Here is a 17533-nt window from a genome sequence, read left to right as displayed (position 1 = left end):
CCGGCTTCTTTACCTGCAGGATCGTCTGAGACCAGCAACCCGGACAGATGATGAAACGGAGTATTTCTGTCTGTAATAAATCCCTTTTGTGGGGAAAAACTCATTCTTATTGGGTGGGCCTGGCTCCCCAGTGGGTGGGCCTATGCCGTCCCAGGCCCACCCATGGCTGCACCCCTGCTCAGTCATGTGAAATCCATAGTTAGGACCTAATTTATTTATTTCAATTGACTGATTTCCTTATATGAACTGTAACTCAGTAAAATCATTGAAATATATTTTTGTTCAGTATATACAAAGGTAAGCAAGGTTTGAAACAATTCTGTTTTAGTCATATCTGTTTGTGGATTCTTGCGGTCAATTTGCAGTCTACACATGATTTGTAATTATGTTTCCGCTCCCTGACCATCATGAAAGAAACGGCCCGCGGCTAAATCTAGATGATGCCTGCTCTATGCGAACCCTGTATTCCTACAAGTGAAATGTGTTCAGGAAGTGTTGTGTCGACCATGCAGAAATGTCACCTTCCTGCCCAATTTGTCATTTTTACTTTCCTCCAGGAGCTCATGGTTGCAGGAAAGGCCCCATCTACACTGAACGTGTATATGGCAGCCATCTCTATGGGTCATAACCAGATTGCAGGTGCAACATCAGGGCACACCCTCTAGTATCGTAGTTAGTTAAAAGGTGCACCCCAAGGCTCCTTCAGTACCCCTCATGGGAGTTCACTACGATCACTTATGAGCCCTGTCTTCACCTGAGTTACAGTGCCTTCACAAAGTATTCATACCCCTTGACTTATTCCACATTTTGTTGTTTAAAAGCCTGAATTCAACATGGATAAAATTTGAGTGTTCTTTCTCACACATCCACACATTACCCCATAATGACAAAGGGAAAATATGTTTGTATATATTTTAGGAAAATTTCCCCTTGACTTTTTCCACATTTTGTTACGCTACAGCCTTATTCTAAAATGGATTCAATTGTTTTTGAATGAAAAAAAGCAGAAACAGGTTAAGATATTTTTGCAAATGTTTGAAAAATAAAAAACTGAAATACCACATTTACATATGTATTCAGACCCTTTACTCAGTACTGTGTTGAAGTACCTTTGGCAGCGATTACAGCCTCGAGTCTCCTTGGGTATGACGCTACAAGCTTGGCACACCTGTATTTGGAGTTTCTCCCATTGTTCTGTGCAGATCCTCTCAAGCTGTCAGGTTGGATGGGGAGCGTCGCTGCACAGCTATTTTCAGGTCCCTCCAGAGATGTTTGATCGTGTTCAAGTCCGGGCTCTGGCTGGGCCACTCAAGGACATTCAGAGACTTGTCCCGAAGCCACTCCTGCGTTGACCCTAAGCACACAGCCAAGACATTGTCCTGTTGGAAGGTGAACCTTGACCCAGTCTGAGGTCCTGAGCGCTCTGGAGCAGGTTTTCATCAAGGATCTCTGTACTTTGCTCCATTCATCTTTCCCTCGATCCTGACGAGTCTCCCAATCCCTGCCGCTGCCACCACCATGCTTCACCATAGGGATGGTGCCAGGTTTCCTCCAGATGTGACTCTTGGCATTCAGGCCAACGAGTTCAATCTTGTTTCTCATGGTCTGAGAGCCTTTTGGCAAACTCCAAGCGAGCCGTCATGTGCCTTTTACTAAGGAGCGGTTTCCGTCTAGCCACAGATCTGTGCCCAACACAATCCTGTCTCGGAGCTCTACGGACAATTCCTTCACCTCATAGCTTGGTTTTTGCTCTGACATGCACTGTCAACTGTGAGACCTTATATAGACAGGTGTGTGCCTTTCCAAATCATGTCCAATCAATTGAATTTACCACAGGTGGACTCCAACCACGTTGTAGAAACATCTCAAAGATGATCAATGGAAACAGGATGCACCTGAGCTCAATTTTGAGTCTCATAGCAAAGGGTCTGAATACAAAAATGTATACAAACCTGCTTTTGCTTTGTCATTACAGGGTATTGTGTGTAGATTGATGAGGGAAAAAAATATTTCATCCATTTTAGAATAAGGCTGTAACATAACAAAATGTGGAAAAGGGGATTTTTGTAGTACGTTAGCTGGTGACGTAGCTAAACCCAGCCAAAAAAGAAACAACCCTTTTTCAGGACCCTGTCTTCAAATGATAAGTCGTAAAAATACAAATAACTTCACAAATCTTCATTGTAAAGGGTTTAAACACTGTTTCCCATGCTTGTTCAATTAATTAATTAACATGCACCTGTGGAACGGTCGTTAAGACACTAACAGCTTACAAACGGTAGGCAATTAGGTCACAGTTATGAAAACGTAGGACACTAAAGAGGCCTTTCTACTGACATGAGGACTGCAGATGTGGCCAGGGCAATAAATTGCAATGTCCGTACTGTGAGGCGCCTAAGACAGCGCTACAGGGAGACAGGACTGGCAAAAAGTGCTCTTCACTGACGAGTCACGGTTTTGTCTCACCAGGGGTGATGTTAGGAGTTGCGTTTATCGTTCTCAACTAGTTCAAACCTAGTGAATGCTCCCAAGTCGTTCCTCCAATAACTCCCATAGAATATAAAATGTGGAATAACAACATGTCATATTTCAGTCTTTGTGCTGGCCATGATGACGTTGAATCAAAGTGCAAAAACTGATTGGATTTTCAAAAAGTCATCAATGTAAAGGAATTTCAGGAATATTATTATTATTTTCACCATTTTTTTAACCTAAATCCAATGACATGGTTAACATTTTTTGTTGATTTCACATTGAAATCACGTTAGTTGACAACTCAATCAAAAGTAAATCAAAACTAGACGTTGYACTGACATCTGTGCCCATTGGGATACCTTCAAGGAAGGAATTCAACAACTGTTCTCTGGGAAAGTCCCTTCCTGAATGGTAACAAGACAGAGAGACCAACCACAGAGTCTAAACCTCTGTCTGTATTCATACTACATGCACCACCCTGCCAAATTCTCTCTATTTCACACAAAGACAGACACACAGACAACTGCAAGTATGCAACAACAACAAAAAACACAATGGCACACATCAGGACAGGAAAACAACTAAATGTTCTCTCTCTGGTGCTCTGATGAGTCCACTCTATTAAACCTAATGAGATTGCTTGTGTCAATAATTGAGTAGGGTGTGGGTTACAGAGCATGGTGGAGGAACAGCAGAAAGGAGCAGTTACTCTGTCAACAATGTGTCACTGGAACCCCTGTTTGTTTTGTGGAATAATACCTCTGTTAGAAGACACGTGCAAAAGGCACAATTCTTTTTCGGGAAAGATTTAACTGGCAGTAGGCTAAATGGAAACAGAGTCTCTTTCAGTTTCACATTCTGCAATGTTGCCAGCCCTGATGTCACAAAGTGAGAGAAAAAGACAAATGCACATTTTTCATTATATCCATTACATGTTGTGCAGAGAAAATGGAGTCCGAATTTGTGAACAGGTGAGTGAATTCACCAAAAAACAGGCTTTGTCGCTAGTGCAAGCTTTGTCGCTAGTGGTCATTCTAGTGGTTAGTGGTCATTCTGGTAGCTGCTTTCTTGTAATACAGTAACGAATGAGCCCTGTCTTGTAGTGCTGAAATCGAATGCGTGGCCATGCACGCCTCCAACTCAATCATCAAGTTTGTGGATGACACTACAGTGGTAGGCTTGATTACCAACAACGACGAGACGGCCTACAGGGAGGAGGTGAGGGCCCTCGGAGTGTGGTGTCAGGAAAATAACCTCACACTCAACATCAACAAAACAAAGAGATGATTGTGGACTTCAGGAACAGCAGAGGGAGCACCCCCTATCCACATCGACGGGTCAGTAGTGGAGAAGGTGGAAAGTTTTAAGTTCCTCGGTGTACACATCGGACAACTGAATTGGTCCACCCACACGACAGGCGGTTCTTCAACCTCAGGAGGCTGAAGAAATTCGGCTTGTCACCAAAGCACTCAAAACTTCTACAGATGCACAATCGAGAGCTCCTGTCGGGCTGTTCACCGCCTGGTACGGCAACTGCTCCGCCCACAACCGTAAGGCTCTCCAGAGGGTAGTGAGGTCTGCAGAACGCATCACCGGGGGCAAACTACCTGCCCTCCAGGACCCCTACACCACCCGATGTCACAGGAAGGCCATAAAGATCATCAAGGACAACAACACCCCAAGCCACTGCCTGTTCACCCGCTATCATCCAGAAGGCGAGGTCAGTACAGGTGCATCAAAGCAGGGACGAGAGACTGAAAAACAGTTTCTATCTCAAGGCCATCAGACTGTTAAACAGCCACCACTAACATTTAGCGGCCGCTGCCAACATACTGACTCAACTCCAGCCACTTTAAAATGGGAATTGATGGAAATTAGTTAAAAATGTACCACTAGCCACTTAAAACAATGCCACTTAATATAAGTTTACATACCCTACATTACCCATCTCATATGTATATGTATTACTGTACTCTATATCATCTACTGCATCTTGCCATCTTTATGTAATACATGTATCACTAGCCACTTTAAACTATGCCACTTTATGTTTACATACCCTACAGTACTCATCTCATATGTATATACTGTACTCTATACCATCTACTGCATCTTGCCTATGCCGTTCTGTACCATCACTCATTCATATATCTTTATGTACATATTCTTTATCCTTTACACTTGTGTGTATAAGGTAGTAGTTGTGGAATTGTTAGGATTAGATTACTTGTTGGTTATTACTGCATTGTCGGAACTAGAAGCACAAGCATTTCGCTACACTCGCATTAACATCTGCTAACCATGTGTATGTGACAAATAAAATTTGATTGATTTGATTTGAAATGTAGGACCCAATGATACAGTGCCTTCAGAAAGTATTCATACCCCTTTACTTTTTTCACATTTTGTTGAGTTACTGCCGGAATTTCAAATGTATTGAATGTAGATGTTGTGTCACTGGCCTGCACACAATACCCCATAATGTCAAAGTGGAATTATGTTTTTTCACTGTATACAAATTAATTAAAAATGAAAAGCTGAAATGTCTTGAGTCAATAATGTGTTGTATTGGATGTAAAGGAAATTGCTTTGCCACACTTTTTGCATTTTTACTTTAGTGCCTTGTTGCTAACAGGATGCATGTTTTTGAATATTTTTTAATCTGTACAGGCTTCCTTATTTTCACTCTGTCAYTTGTGGGTGTGGGGTACAGAGAGGAGGAAGTCATTCAAAAATCATGTTAAATACTACTATTGACACAGAGTGATTCCATGCAACTTATGCACATTTTTACTCCTGAACTTTAGGCTTGTCATAACAAAGGGGTTGAATACTTATTGACTCAAGACATTTCAGCTTTTCATATTTAGTTAAAACTTCAAAAAACATAATTCCACTTTGATATTATTGGTTATTGTGTGTAGGCCAGTGACAAAAAATAGAAATTTAATCAATTTAAAATTCAGGCTGTAAGAATATTTTTTGGGGAGAAAGGGTGTGAATACTTTCTTTTTGTTGCTTTACAGCCTTATTCTAAATCCTCAATCTACACACAATACCCCATAATGACATGTTTGCAAATGTATAAAAACAAATACCCTGAAGGATCACATTTAGAGAAGTATTCAGACACTTTACTCAGTACTTTGTTGAAGCACCTTTGGCAGGGTTTACAGCCTAGAGTCTTCTTGGGTGATGCTACAAGCTTGACACACCTGTATTTGCTGAGTTTCTCCCATTCTTCTCTGCAGATCCTCTCAAGCTCTGTCAGGTTGGATGGGGAGCATTACTGCAAAGCTAATTTCAGGTCTTTTCAATCTGGTTCAAGTCCGGGCTCTGGATGGGAACCTCAAGGACATTCAGAGACTTGTCCCGAAGCCACGCCTGTACTTTGCTCCGTTCATCTTTCCCTCGACCCTGACTAATCACTGGAAAACATCCCCACAGCATGGCACTGCCACCACKGTGCTTTACCAGCGGGATGGTGCCAGGTTTCCTCCAGACATGATGCTTGGCATTCAGGCCAAAGAGTTCAATCTTGGTTTCATCAGACCAGAGAATCTTGTTTTTCATGGTCAGAGTCCTTTAGCAAACTCCAAGCGGGCTGTCAGTGGCCTTTTACTGAGGAGTGGCTTCCTTCTGGCCACTCTACCATAATGGCCTGAATGGTGGAGTGCTGCATTTCATTTATCCCATTCCAGCCAGTCCTCCCCAATTAAGGTGTCACCAGCGATACAACATTTGATTATTGAAATATCAGTCTAAATCTTTGCATTTTTATTTGAAGAATAATCAGGTACATTTGAGACAGCTCTAGTCAGGGACAGGCCACCAGAATCAGGGACTGTCGTTGGAAATCGGAGGCATCCGGTCTCTGTGCACTAGATAGAAGTTGTTTGACACAGCGTGAGCAATAGATCAACTGGTGACAGGGAGACCATTTTTACACTACATTTTGACTTATACATTGATTAAGCTTGGAATAAACATGTTCACTCACAAAAGGTTATGTCTTTAAAATCTGACTTTATTAAAAAAAAAAAAAAAAATACATTGTAGATCTCATACTTGGTGGTATTGAAGTATGACAGTGAAATTGACATTGTATTACTTGAAGTAAAAGCAGAATCAGGCTTGAGGTTTAACCACACGGCACACTCAACGTGCCAAAGTAACGCAACAGAAACATTCAACATACATACCCAGACATTATCAAAGCATTGTCATTATTGGAAGGACATTCTGCAAATCCATTGATACAGTGTCCTAGAACAGTGATGCAGTGTTGAGGAAATTGTAGTCTGGAAAAAAGTAACATGCATTGTTACCATTGTAAGATCACTGCTGCTCTATTCCAAGTCAGACTTTGATTTTGGATAAAACAGTTTTAGAGGATGACATTGTCAGTTTCACATTTAAATAACAGTAGTCCTCAATTTGAATTAAAGTGTTAGACAAACAGATTAACTGATGTAAAATAGCTTTAAAAGTAGGCAGGTAAGAAGGTAGATGAGTGCAATTCTTAAACTAGTCATGACAAGTATTTGTTACAGAGAGAGACTGTACACAAGTCAAATCCATTCTCTAGACAAACATGTGCAAAAGTATCATGAAAACATTGGTCTAAAGTACAAATAAGATTAGTAATCATACCAAACACCAATAAGATCAACTGTCGTGGAATATTGGTCAAGCTAAAAAGGTATTGCCAATCTGGCTAAACACATGACATACAAGAACATGAAGTGAAAAAAGAAGTGGGTTGGATAAAAGTGCAGCCTGTACATCATTTCAGTCTCATTCACTGGGGGGGTTCAAGAAGTCAAAAACCTCTGCACATTCAAAGGCTGACAGCTTTACAGTCGTCACATTGTACTAAGAACACAGCTTCTTACACTAGAAAACCATTGTAAAAAAAAAACATATCTACATATATAGGAAATGAGAATCACACAGCCAGCCAACTCAATGAGTGAAATGACTAAATGTACAGCAGGTGACAGAAGGGTCAAAGTTAATATTGTAGGGAAAAAAATGTGGTCCCCAGAAATTGTCGGGAAAATTTTTTAGTAAAAAGTTTGAATATCACTGCAGTAGCCCGTGAAAGAGTTGTACAGTACGTGGATATAGGAGGCCATATCATTACAACAAACATAAAAACAGACAAACAATTAATCTAAAATATAAAAGGCTTTCCCATTTACCTAGGTTGGACTCTCTCGCAAGAAAAGACCACTATAATATTGAGATGCTAAGGGATGTGGTTGGTGTGACTAGTCCATCATAGGTAGGCAGGGGCTACAGTACATCTTAAATGTCTTTAGGCATGAGCTGTAGGCCACTAGTGACCTGGAAGCGCGTCTCATCTTCAATACCATACTGCTCCAGAGGGTCCTAGGAGAAGGTAATCAGTGTGTATTCAGGTTGTGTAAAGTTACTTTGTAAAGTCTATGGTTAGAAGAGACCATCCAGATAACAGGTCTGTCTGTCTTACCTTGCCGGTCAGCCGGTGGATCTCTGTACGATAGAAGATCAAGTTCTTCCTCATGAACTCATAACTGTAGGACAGATGAGGAATAGAGTTGCAACTAGGATGAGTCACACAAATAGTCACCCACCCTGGTCCTGAATAGCTTCTGTAGCTGTACCCTCTGCACTAATAGGCAAGTGAAATGGGGCAGTCCTATATTACCTGGCCTTGATGATGGAGTCAATCCACTCCTGACACTGCTCCTGGGAGTCACACTCAAACAGGTACTTCCTCTCTGCCTCATCTAGAAAAGCTGAGAGAAGATTGGTTCCTTAGGACAGCAGTTCCCACAATGTTTTTGTACAATGACTAAAGCTTAAAATGGACTTTGTTTTTCTTTTCTTGTTGGGCACTCTAGCAATATTTCTTCTGGATAAGAGCATCTGCTAAATTACAAAAAAAGTCAAACAAAAAGTGGGTCACAGCCAACCAAACTCAACAATGAATGCAGAGAAGAGAGATCAGTTTTGGACTCACTGATTGAGAAGGCTTGGCTGTCCTCTCTTTCTACCCGACACTGCTCTAGCAACAAGGCACCCTGAGGCTGTCAAGGAGAGAAAACACCCACTGTCACTTGCCCAATCCCCATACAGTCAGAGACAGACATAAGATGGTGGTGGTAACTCGTCCTACCTCCTCCTCATCAGTTCGGAAGTAGAACAGGAAATTAACCACCAGCTTCACCAACCTCTTCTTTACAACTGGCATAACAGATGAGAACAAATGAATGAATAAGCAAACGTCTTCCTGATCATGCCATCAATTTGACATTACAGTAGCCTTCCAATGAATGAGTAACAATTGCTAACCGGCAAGTTAGAGTAGCTAAGATCTAGACTAGGTGTTATGGACATCAGTGATAATGATAGTGATCCCACTCGGATTAGTCATACCATCTCCTTTCTTCGGTCCTCGCATGCCAAGTTCCGCTGCCCTCTCAGATGGTTGGCGACTCAACGAAATGAGTTCCTTCTCATTGAAACGCATCCTGAGGCGGTTCACAAATGCAGCACAGGGTTGACCGTTAATTATACAAATCTTTGGTAAGCAACACTCTCAGCTAAAAAAGAGCCATGTCCTTATGGCGGAGGGCAACCTAGCCTAGCTTGCTATTCTGTCAAAATGTCAGTGTTGGTAATATCCATCGTTACACGTCTCACTGCGGTAGTTTCATGCGGGTAAACTCGTTTCAGCTAGTTCCTCACAAGCCGCCTCCTGCTGCTGTCAGAAGAAGTGCACTTACTTTCAACTACTCGCTGCCTAACTGACAAAGCGTCATGAAATGTGTTGACTTGTGGTTGGTTAAACACACTGAGGTCGAAGTGTTCGATACTAGCCTAGCTACGTCCCTAGAAAAAAGAAAAGTGGACACTCCTTCATATGTGACACTTGCTTTCGTAGTATGGTGACCGTGTGAGGACATTTTGTGGTTGGACTGATACGCATTTGAACATTATAGGCTATAAATTATGGCCAAAGGGATGTCTCAAATTTTAGAAAGGGAAGTAATTAAGATATTGATATTTTTGTTAATCTAGTTCGTACAGTAAAGCTAAAGAAAGACCGCATTTGACATCGTCAAATTGTGTTTTGTGTACATTTGTCAATAAAGATATACAAAAGTACAAAACTGATGTTCGCGCGTGCGCATGAGTGTTTAAATTGCGAACAGCGTGATCGAAACGTAAATTAATTGGTGAGTTTTAAAACTAGTCATTATCTGGTAAATGTGGTATTAGCTAGGGTATTGTATTTATTTTAATAGAGGCATCTACATATACGGCAACCAGATATGAAAAGGTGCCCCGTTTTGTTCGTTTAAAGTTAAAATAGTCATTATGTTGAGCTACCTTGCCGGTTAGCTCAACAAAGCTACTTTAGCTAACATGCGCACCAAAACCCAGTAACGTAGATTAGATGTAACTAATTTGACTTAGTTAATACACGCAGTGCTTTGATGTAGTTATGTTTGCAAATGGATAATGTAACTAGTTAGTATTGGATAAATAGCTAGCTATTTAATTAGTCGCACGCTAATCTATTAACTAGGTAACGTTACGTGGTTTTAGTTGTTCTGCAAATACATCATATGAATAGATTTTACGTGTTGTTCTCCAATGGCAAAGGTTAGATTGGCGATTGCCAATCACAGCCACAGAGGTGGCTAGCTAGTTAAGTAGTTTCCACCTTCTATGCCACAGTGCAGATAAGTTGTGGAATTGAGCTAATCAATCTTAGTTATTTTGCTTGTATTTGTTACAAACATAACATTGACAATATTCTTCCTGTATGTTTCTCCACAGTCTGAAGACATATTTTCAGAGTATTTCACCAGCTGTCTAGCAGCAGGAGGAGGTTTGAGGGTGAGTGAATCCATCGCCCCGCAAAGATGGATTTCCAACACAGAGCTGGGGGCAAGACGGGGAGCGGTGGCGTGGCGTCCTCCTCGGAGAGCAACCGGGATAGGCGAGAGCGGCTCCGCCAGCTGGCCCTGGAGACCATCGACATCAACAAGGACCCCTATTTCATGAAGAACCATCTGGGCTCTTATGAGTGTAAGCTGTGTCTGACACTCCACAACAATGAGGTAAGAAAGTGCTCATTTTAACACACCATAACTCTTCTCTTTATATGATGTTAAATTTAGGGCGGTCCCCCCCKAAAAAATCTTAGTTGGCCTAGAGTCGTCTGTTCAATCGATTAGTCAAAATTTTAAAACATGCATTTTTCCCTATATCGACACACCCTATGTGTTTTAATAAAATCAACAATATGTAGGCTACTGAGCTTGTCTGATGCTTTAAGCACACTGTGATTTAAATTATTAAGACACACAAATGATTTGAGGGAGCCAGAGATCAAGATAGTCTAACCAGAAGAAGAAAAACGGTTCCCGACCCTCTTCCTCCGCTGCTGCTGGCCTTCGCAGATTCTGCTGTTATGCTCCTAAGAGGCTACACCAGGAGGTGGCAACCATTTCCATTTGGAGTGCCAATTTATCTTACCATTTCTACCAATCCGTGTGCCAGTTATGATTTTTGTGGAACAGTTTAATTTAATTTATAATAAGTCTTCGTATCTCAAAATGATTATGTGGTTAATCAAAATTCTAAAAGTAAGTTCTATTGCCGTTGCCAACAATGTAAAAACAAATAGCCTACAAATTAAAACATTGCAGGTAGAAAATATCCTTATAAATATCCTATAATTCACATTGGCTATGCATGGCCTGTCTGCAAGGAACTTGAAACATTGTATCATCTATTAACTTGGTCTGGCCTGAAGCTCACTCTAGCAAACTTGCAACATTGTCTCAAATATTCTGGGCCTTCAGAATTTCCAGCTCCAGTGAGTTTCAGACAGACATAGCTGTAGGCTATTTGCGCAAGGCATAAGAAGTAATCAGGTAGGCCTATTTTATGACGTTTCCACCGGATTAGAGCATGACATTTTTTCCCTCTCTTTCAAGCTGAGTGGTTATTGAAAGAAAGCTGGAATTTTATTTTTAAATAGGCTACTTTGAGGAACTAAACTCAGCAAAAAAAGAAACATCCTTTTTTCAGGACCCTGTCTTTCAAAGATAATTTGTAAAAATCCAAATCACATCACAGCTCTTCATTGTAAAAGAATTAAACACGGGTTCCCTTGCTTGTTCAATGAGCCATAAACAATTAATGAACATGCACCTGTGGAATGGTCGTTAAGACACTAACAGCTTACAGACAGTAGGCAATTAAGTTCACAGTTATGAAAACTTAGGACACCAAAGAGGCCTTTCAACTGTCTCTGAAAAACACCAAAAGAAGATGCCCATGGTTCCCTGCTCATCTGCGTGAACGTGCCTTAGGCATGCTGCAAAGAGGCATGAGATGAGGACTGCAGATGTGGCCAGGGCAATAAATTGCAATGTCCTTACTGTGAGATGCCTAAGACCGTACTACAGGGAGACAGGACAGACAGCTGAGCGTCCTCGCAGTGGCAGACCACGTGTAACAACACCTGCACAGGATCGGTACATCCGAACATCACACCTGCGGGACAGGTACAGGATGGCAACAACAACTGCCCGAGTTACACCAGGAATGCACAATCCCTCCATCAGTGCTCAGACTGTCTGCAATAGGCTGAGAGAGGCTAGACTGAGGGCTTGTAGGCCTGTTGTAAGGCAGGTCCTCACCAGACATCACCGGCAACAATGTCACCTATGGACACAAACCCACCGTCGCTGGATCAGACAGGACTGGCAAAGTGCTTTTCACTGACGAGTCGCGGTTTTGTCTCACCAGGGATGACGGTTGGATTCCCGAAATGAGCGTTACACCGAGGCCTGTACTCTGGAGCAGGATCGATTTGAAGGTGGAGGATCTGTCATGGTCTGGGGTGGTGTGTCACAGCATCATCGGACTGAGCTTGTCATTGCAAGCTATCTCAATGCTGTGAGTTACAGGGAAGACTTCCTCCTCCCTCATGTGGTACCCTTCCTGCAGGCTCATCCTGACATGACAATGCCACCAGCCATACAGCTTGTTCTGTGCGTGATTTCCTGCAAGACAGGTATGTCAGTGTTCTGCCATGGCCAGCAAAGAGCCCGGATCTCAATCCRATTGAGCACGTCTGGGACCTGTTYGATRYGAGGGTGAGGYRTYGYGRCATTCCCCCCAGAAATGTCCAGGAACTTGCAGGTGCCTTGGTGGAAGAGGGGGGTAACATCTCACAGCAATAACTGGCAAATCTGGTGCAGTCCATGAGGAGGAGTGCACTGCACTACTTAATGCAGCTGGTGGCCATACCAGATACTGACTGTTACTTTTGATTTTGACCCCCCCTTTGTTCAGGGACACATTCTATTCCTGTTAGTCACATGTCTGTGGAACTTGTTCAGTTTGTCTCAGTTGTTGAATCTTGTTATGTTCATACAATATTTACACATGTTAAGTTTGCTGAAAATAAACACAGTTGACAGTGAGTAAAAAAAAAAAAAAAAAAAAGTATGAGTTTATATGGCTGTAAAAACAGACTTAGTTTACTTTGCTGTTTGAGGTGAAGAAAAAATTACTTTGAGAAGTTCCAGTGGTGGTGAGTTAAGAAAATCAGAAATACTGTCAGATCCCCAAATGGGCACATTTATAGGCCTACATTTGCATGCAGGCCAGGTAGCCTAGGCCTACTTTGCATAATCAGATTTGTGTCCTTATTAATCAACATTGACAGGAGCCAAAACTTGTTTCCTACAAGTGTAGCCTAGGTTGTGCAGTCTGCAAACAATGTGTCCACTCCGACCATGAGAACGCTAAAAGACTGTAATAATATATTGAGTTCATTAACATAAATTAACTTATCCAAACAAACATTGTGGACTAGAAATTATGAGAATTAACGGTACATTTACTACTGGTGATACTGTTGTGCCATCCCCGCGGCCTCCACAATGGATTAGTCCACTGAGACAGGCGTGTATGACAGGTCAAAAGTTTGGACACATCTACTCATTCAAGGGTTTTTCTTTATTTTTACTATTTTCTACATTGTAGAATAATAGTGAAGACATCAAAACTATGAAATAACACATGTAATCATATAGTAACCAAAAAGTGTTAAACAAATCCAAATATATTTTAGATTCATCAAAGTAGCCACTCTTTGCATTGAGGACAGCTTTACACCCTCTTGGCATTCTCTCAACCAGCTTCACCTGGAATGCTTTTCCAATAGCCTTGAAGGAGTTGATACATATGCTGAGCACTTGATGGCCTATTTTCCTTCACTCTGCGGTCCAACTTATCCCAAACCGTCTCAATTGGGTTCAGGTCGGGTGATAGTGGAGGCCAGGTCATCTGATGCAGCACTCTACTCACTCTCCTTCTTGGTGGTTAAATATCCCTTACACAGCCTGGAGGTGTTCTGGGTCATTGTCCTGTTGAAAAACAAATGAAAGTCCCACTAAGCGCAAACCAGATGTGATGGTGTATCGCTGCAGAATGCTGTGGTAGCCATGCTAGTTAAGTGTGCCTTGAATTCTAAATAAATCACAGACCGTGTCACCAGCAAAGCAGCCCCACAACATCACACCWCCTCCTCTATGCTTCACGGTGGGAACCACACATGTGGAGATCATCCATTCACCTACTGTTGCGTTCCCTCCTCCAAGAGGCGTACGTAACACCCTGCTACATCTCAACTCCCCGTAGAGGGAACAGTATGTGATTGTTGGTGCGGGAAAGGACAGAGGCAGAGAGAAATACAGTTTACATGGAATTTATTATTCCTAAACACGGTAAGGTGGGGAAAAGGGGCTGGACGGAACCAAAGAAAGTAAAAGTTAGAGTCCCCTTTCCTACCTTTCCTGCCTTCCCACAGCTTACCTAACCTTTAGCACTAACTGGCGCGCTAACCAAAATATAGGTGGTGGTGCGGCCAGGTCTTACCTAGTGTGCATAGACAGTGTAAATAGTATGGGTTATGTATGCCCACAGGCCTATTGCCTAAATACTGCGTCTCACAAAGACACGGCGGTTGGAACCAAAATCCACCGGTCTAATGTCCATTGCTCGTGTTTCTTGGCCCAAGCAAGTCTCCTCCTTATTGGTGTTCTTTAGTAGTGCTTTCTTTGTAGCAATTCAACGATGAAGGCCTGAATGATGCAGTCTCCTCTGAAAAGTTGCGTTTGAGATTTGTCTGTTACTTGTACTCTGTGAAGCATTTAGTTGGGCTGCAATTTCTGAGGCTGGTAACTAATGAACTTATCCTCTGCAGCAGAGGTAACTCTGGGTCTTCCTTTCCTGTGGCAGTCTTCATGAGAGCCAGTTTCATCATTGCGCTTGATGGTTTTTGCGACTCCACTTGAAGAAACTTTCAAAGTTCTTAATTTTCGGAAATGTCTTAAAGTAATGCTGGACTGTCATTTCTCTTTGCTTATTTGAGCTGTTCTTGCCATAATATGGACTTGGTCTATCTTCTGTATACCATGCCTACCTTGTCACAACACAACTGATTGGCTCAAATGCATTAAGAAGGAAAGACATTTCACAAAGTAACAAGGCACACCTGTTAGTTGAAATGCATTCCAGGTGACTACCTCATGAAGCTGGTTGAGAGAATGCCAAGAGTTAGCAAAGCTGTCATCAAGGCAAAGGGGGTGACTACTTTGAAGAATCTCAAATATAAAATATATTTTGATTTGTTTAACACTTTTTTTGGTCACTACATGATTCAGTATATGTTTTCATAGTTTTGATGTCTCTACTATTATTTTACAYTGTAGAAAATAGTAAAAATAAAGAAAAACCCTTAAATAAATAGGTGTGTTCAAACTTTTGACTGGTACTGCATATATATTTGCAACTGCTCGACTAAAAAAAATCTTGGTCGACCTACAGACTTTCAACCAAACAACTGACCAGTCGACAAAATGTGGTCAGCCCTAGTTCAAAAGGTTCATGTGAATTCATGATCTTAACCGTTTTCTCATTACAGGGCAGCTATCTGGCCCATACACAGGGAAAGAAGCATCAGACCAATTTGTAAGTACATATCTATTACTACTTTAAATGTTTCTTTAATTGAACAACTTTGTATATTTGGTGTTGTTCACTTCCCTGTTTTGTTGAATGCAGAGCGAGAAGAGCAGCCAAAGAAGCAAAAGAAGCCCCTGCCCAGCCAGCCCCTGAAAAGGTGAAGGTTGAGGTCAAGAAATTTGTGAAGATTGGTCGACCAGGGTACAAAGGTAGGTTATGTGTTTTGATGTTAGTTAGTCATCAAGGATTCAATGACTCCAGAACAATCTGTTATGTACTGTCAGGGTTCTCCCCAGGATTTTCTAACAAGGTGGTGCTCCTGAGTACAGGTGGCTGTGCAGTGGCCCCAATTTTAGCATTTTTGAATAGCTATAAATGCCATTTTCTGCAATCTAGAGCAAAAATAGTCCTTAAATGATAACAAAGTTTAAAAAAATATATAGTGGGGCAGTCCACAAGGTGGCGCAGCGTCCCTCTTACCTTCTTTGGGGAGAATCATGGAGCTGAACTGATATTATTTCCCTTGTCAACAGTAACCAAGCAGAGAGATCAAGAGAGTGGGCAACAGTCTTTACTCTTCCAGGTGAGTCTGAATGAGACATGGACATAATTAACATGGGTCAAATCACATTTTATTGGTCACATACACGTGTTTAACAGATGTTATTGCGGGTGTAGTGAAATGCTTGTTGTAGCGAGATACAACAAGGTCAGCAATTTCTACTGTTCTGAGTCTTGGAACACACTGGTTACCTTGAGTAACTATCCTCCTCCTCCCTTATCAGATTGATTACCCAGAGATAGCGGAGGGCATAGGGCCCAGGCATCGCTTCATGTCTGCATACGAGCAGCGCATTGAGCCCCCAGACCGTCGTTGGCAGTACCTTCTACTGGCTGCAGAACCATATGAGACCATCGCCTTCAAGGTGTGTGTCTTCATTTGGACCTAAGGGAATCCCCAATCACTCCAATTTGTCTTTGCCTTGRACTGTTTTCCTGTGAATGACAAATCATACCTGTTTTGTATGTTCTGTATTTCTGCAGGTGCCAAGCAGAGAGATTGATAAAGCCGAGAGTCGCTTCTGGACCCACTGGAACAAAGATACAAAACAGGTATGGTACTGGTGCTGACAGTCCCATAGATGGTCGTATCTTTCGGAGGATATTTGGGTATTAATAGAATCCTGAACTGAATGTACACATCATGTAATCCCCCCCAATATCTTTCCAGTTTTTCCTCCAATTCCACTTCAAGATGGAGAAATCCCTCGCTCCACCCAGCGGACCCGTACCCCCGATGGGTGTAAAGCGCCCCCCTCCGCTGATGAGTGGGATAGGGCCTCGGCCCCCCAATGAGGCCATGCCCCCTCCACCCCCAGGGGGGATGCATATGCCCCCCATGCCCCCTGGTGCCCCTGGCCCTCCTCAGATGCACCACCACCATCAGATGCAACACGGTGGCCCCGGGATGGGCATGCCACCCCTGATGAGACCCCCGCTCCCTTCTGACAGTCATGGAGGAATGCCCCATCAAAACAACTGATTGTGTTTGCCTATCGTTTGATTGCTATTACACTACAGTGCCCCTTCATTGGACTGTGTCAAGTGTACTGTTTCAATGTACACTTTCTAAACTGGATGACATGTTGTTTATCCACATGCATTTTTACCCACGGACCATATTCAGTAGGTTTTGTACACAGTTGCCAAGGGAATTTTGTCATACTGAAATATTGTCTCTGGCAACATCTACACTAGGGGTACTACTCAGAATTAAGCAGTGTACATGTAATGGTCATGCATTCTAAGTCTTCTGCTAGTGTGGATATTGTAAGGTGGTCATTGTTGTGTGAGCTCTGTAATAGCACCAGGATGAATATATTCCCCTGTATTGTAGATGTTGAGCCCTCTGAATTAAACAACATCTTTGACGATCCACAATTCATCTTTAAATATACTTTTTTTTTTTTTATAATAAAGAATGTGGAAAAGTGAGTTGTGWCTTATGAAATTA

The 17533-nt window shown here is 42.1% G+C and overlaps 2 protein-coding genes and 1 long non-coding RNA gene across 4 annotated transcripts; 2 read left to right on the top strand and 1 right to left on the bottom strand.

Annotated features, from left to right (window-relative positions):
* Window positions 1-3234: 3234 nt before the first annotated feature.
* On the top strand, window positions 3235-6101 carry LOC139023518 (uncharacterized). Its single transcript, XR_011474640.1, has 2 exons — window positions 3235-3446; window positions 5727-6101. It is a non-coding gene; the product is annotated as an uncharacterized lncRNA (long non-coding RNA).
* Window positions 6102-6604: 503 nt separating this feature from the next.
* Window positions 6605-9273, bottom strand: plekhj1 (pleckstrin homology domain containing, family J member 1). 2 transcript variants are annotated; one of them, XM_023977260.2, is made up of 6 exons: window positions 8899-9273; window positions 8639-8706; window positions 8483-8549; window positions 8168-8258; window positions 7970-8033; window positions 6605-6776 (listed from the first exon to the last, which is right to left on the bottom strand). In XM_023977260.2, the coding sequence occupies exons 1-6, from the start codon at window positions 8990-8992 to the stop codon at window positions 6702-6704; spliced, it is 459 nt and encodes a 152-aa protein (XP_023833028.1). In that variant the 5' UTR covers window positions 8993-9273; the 3' UTR covers window positions 6605-6701. The 2 variants fall into 2 exon arrangements, with proteins under 2 accessions (XP_023833028.1, XP_023833027.1); XM_023977259.2 differs by lacking the exon at window positions 6605-6776 and adding an exon at window positions 7273-7869.
* A 154-nt stretch (window positions 9274-9427) lies between these two features.
* Window positions 9428-17514, top strand: LOC111956717 (splicing factor 3A subunit 2). The gene is made up of 8 exons (XM_023977258.2): window positions 9428-9701; window positions 10309-10592; window positions 15479-15525; window positions 15619-15728; window positions 16053-16102; window positions 16305-16445; window positions 16564-16632; window positions 16751-17514. The coding sequence occupies exons 2-8, from the start codon at window positions 10395-10397 to the stop codon at window positions 17060-17062; spliced, it is 927 nt and encodes a 308-aa protein (XP_023833026.1). The 5' UTR covers window positions 9428-9701; window positions 10309-10394; the 3' UTR covers window positions 17063-17514.
* The last annotated feature ends 19 nt before the right edge of the window (window positions 17515-17533 follow it).

The sequence above is a fragment of the Salvelinus sp. IW2-2015 genome, linkage group LG32, assembly GCF_002910315.2.
Source record: "Salvelinus sp. IW2-2015 linkage group LG32, ASM291031v2, whole genome shotgun sequence".
In the NCBI taxonomy this organism is placed as follows: Eukaryota; Metazoa; Chordata; class Actinopteri; order Salmoniformes; family Salmonidae; genus Salvelinus; species Salvelinus sp. IW2-2015.
The sequence above is the reverse complement of the archived record's forward strand: the minus strand, read 5'-3'. Positions and strand labels throughout refer to the sequence as shown.

Bases quoted from the DNA above. Each gene is read 5' to 3' on its own strand.
- plekhj1 (XM_023977259.2), bottom strand. From the start codon at position 8,992: ATGCGTTTCAATGAGAAGGAACTCATTTCGTTGAGTCGCCAACCATCT. The intron at 8,034-8,167 runs GTAATATAGGAC...TCTGTCCTACAG, and splicing joins GACTCCATCATCAAGGCCAG to TTATGAGTTCATGAGGAAGA. The intron at 7,870-7,969 runs GTAAGACAGACA...ACCTTCTCCTAG, and splicing joins TCCACCGGCTGACCGGCAAG to GACCCTCTGGAGCAGTATGG.
- LOC111956717 (XM_023977258.2), top strand. From the start codon at position 10,395: ATGGATTTCCAACACAGAGCTGGGGGCAAGACGGGGAGCGGTGGCGTG. The intron at 16,103-16,304 runs GTGAGTCTGAAT...CTCCCTTATCAG, and splicing joins AACAGTCTTTACTCTTCCAG to ATTGATTACCCAGAGATAGC. The intron at 16,446-16,563 runs GTGTGTGTCTTC...GTATTTCTGCAG, and splicing joins ATGAGACCATCGCCTTCAAG to GTGCCAAGCAGAGAGATTGA.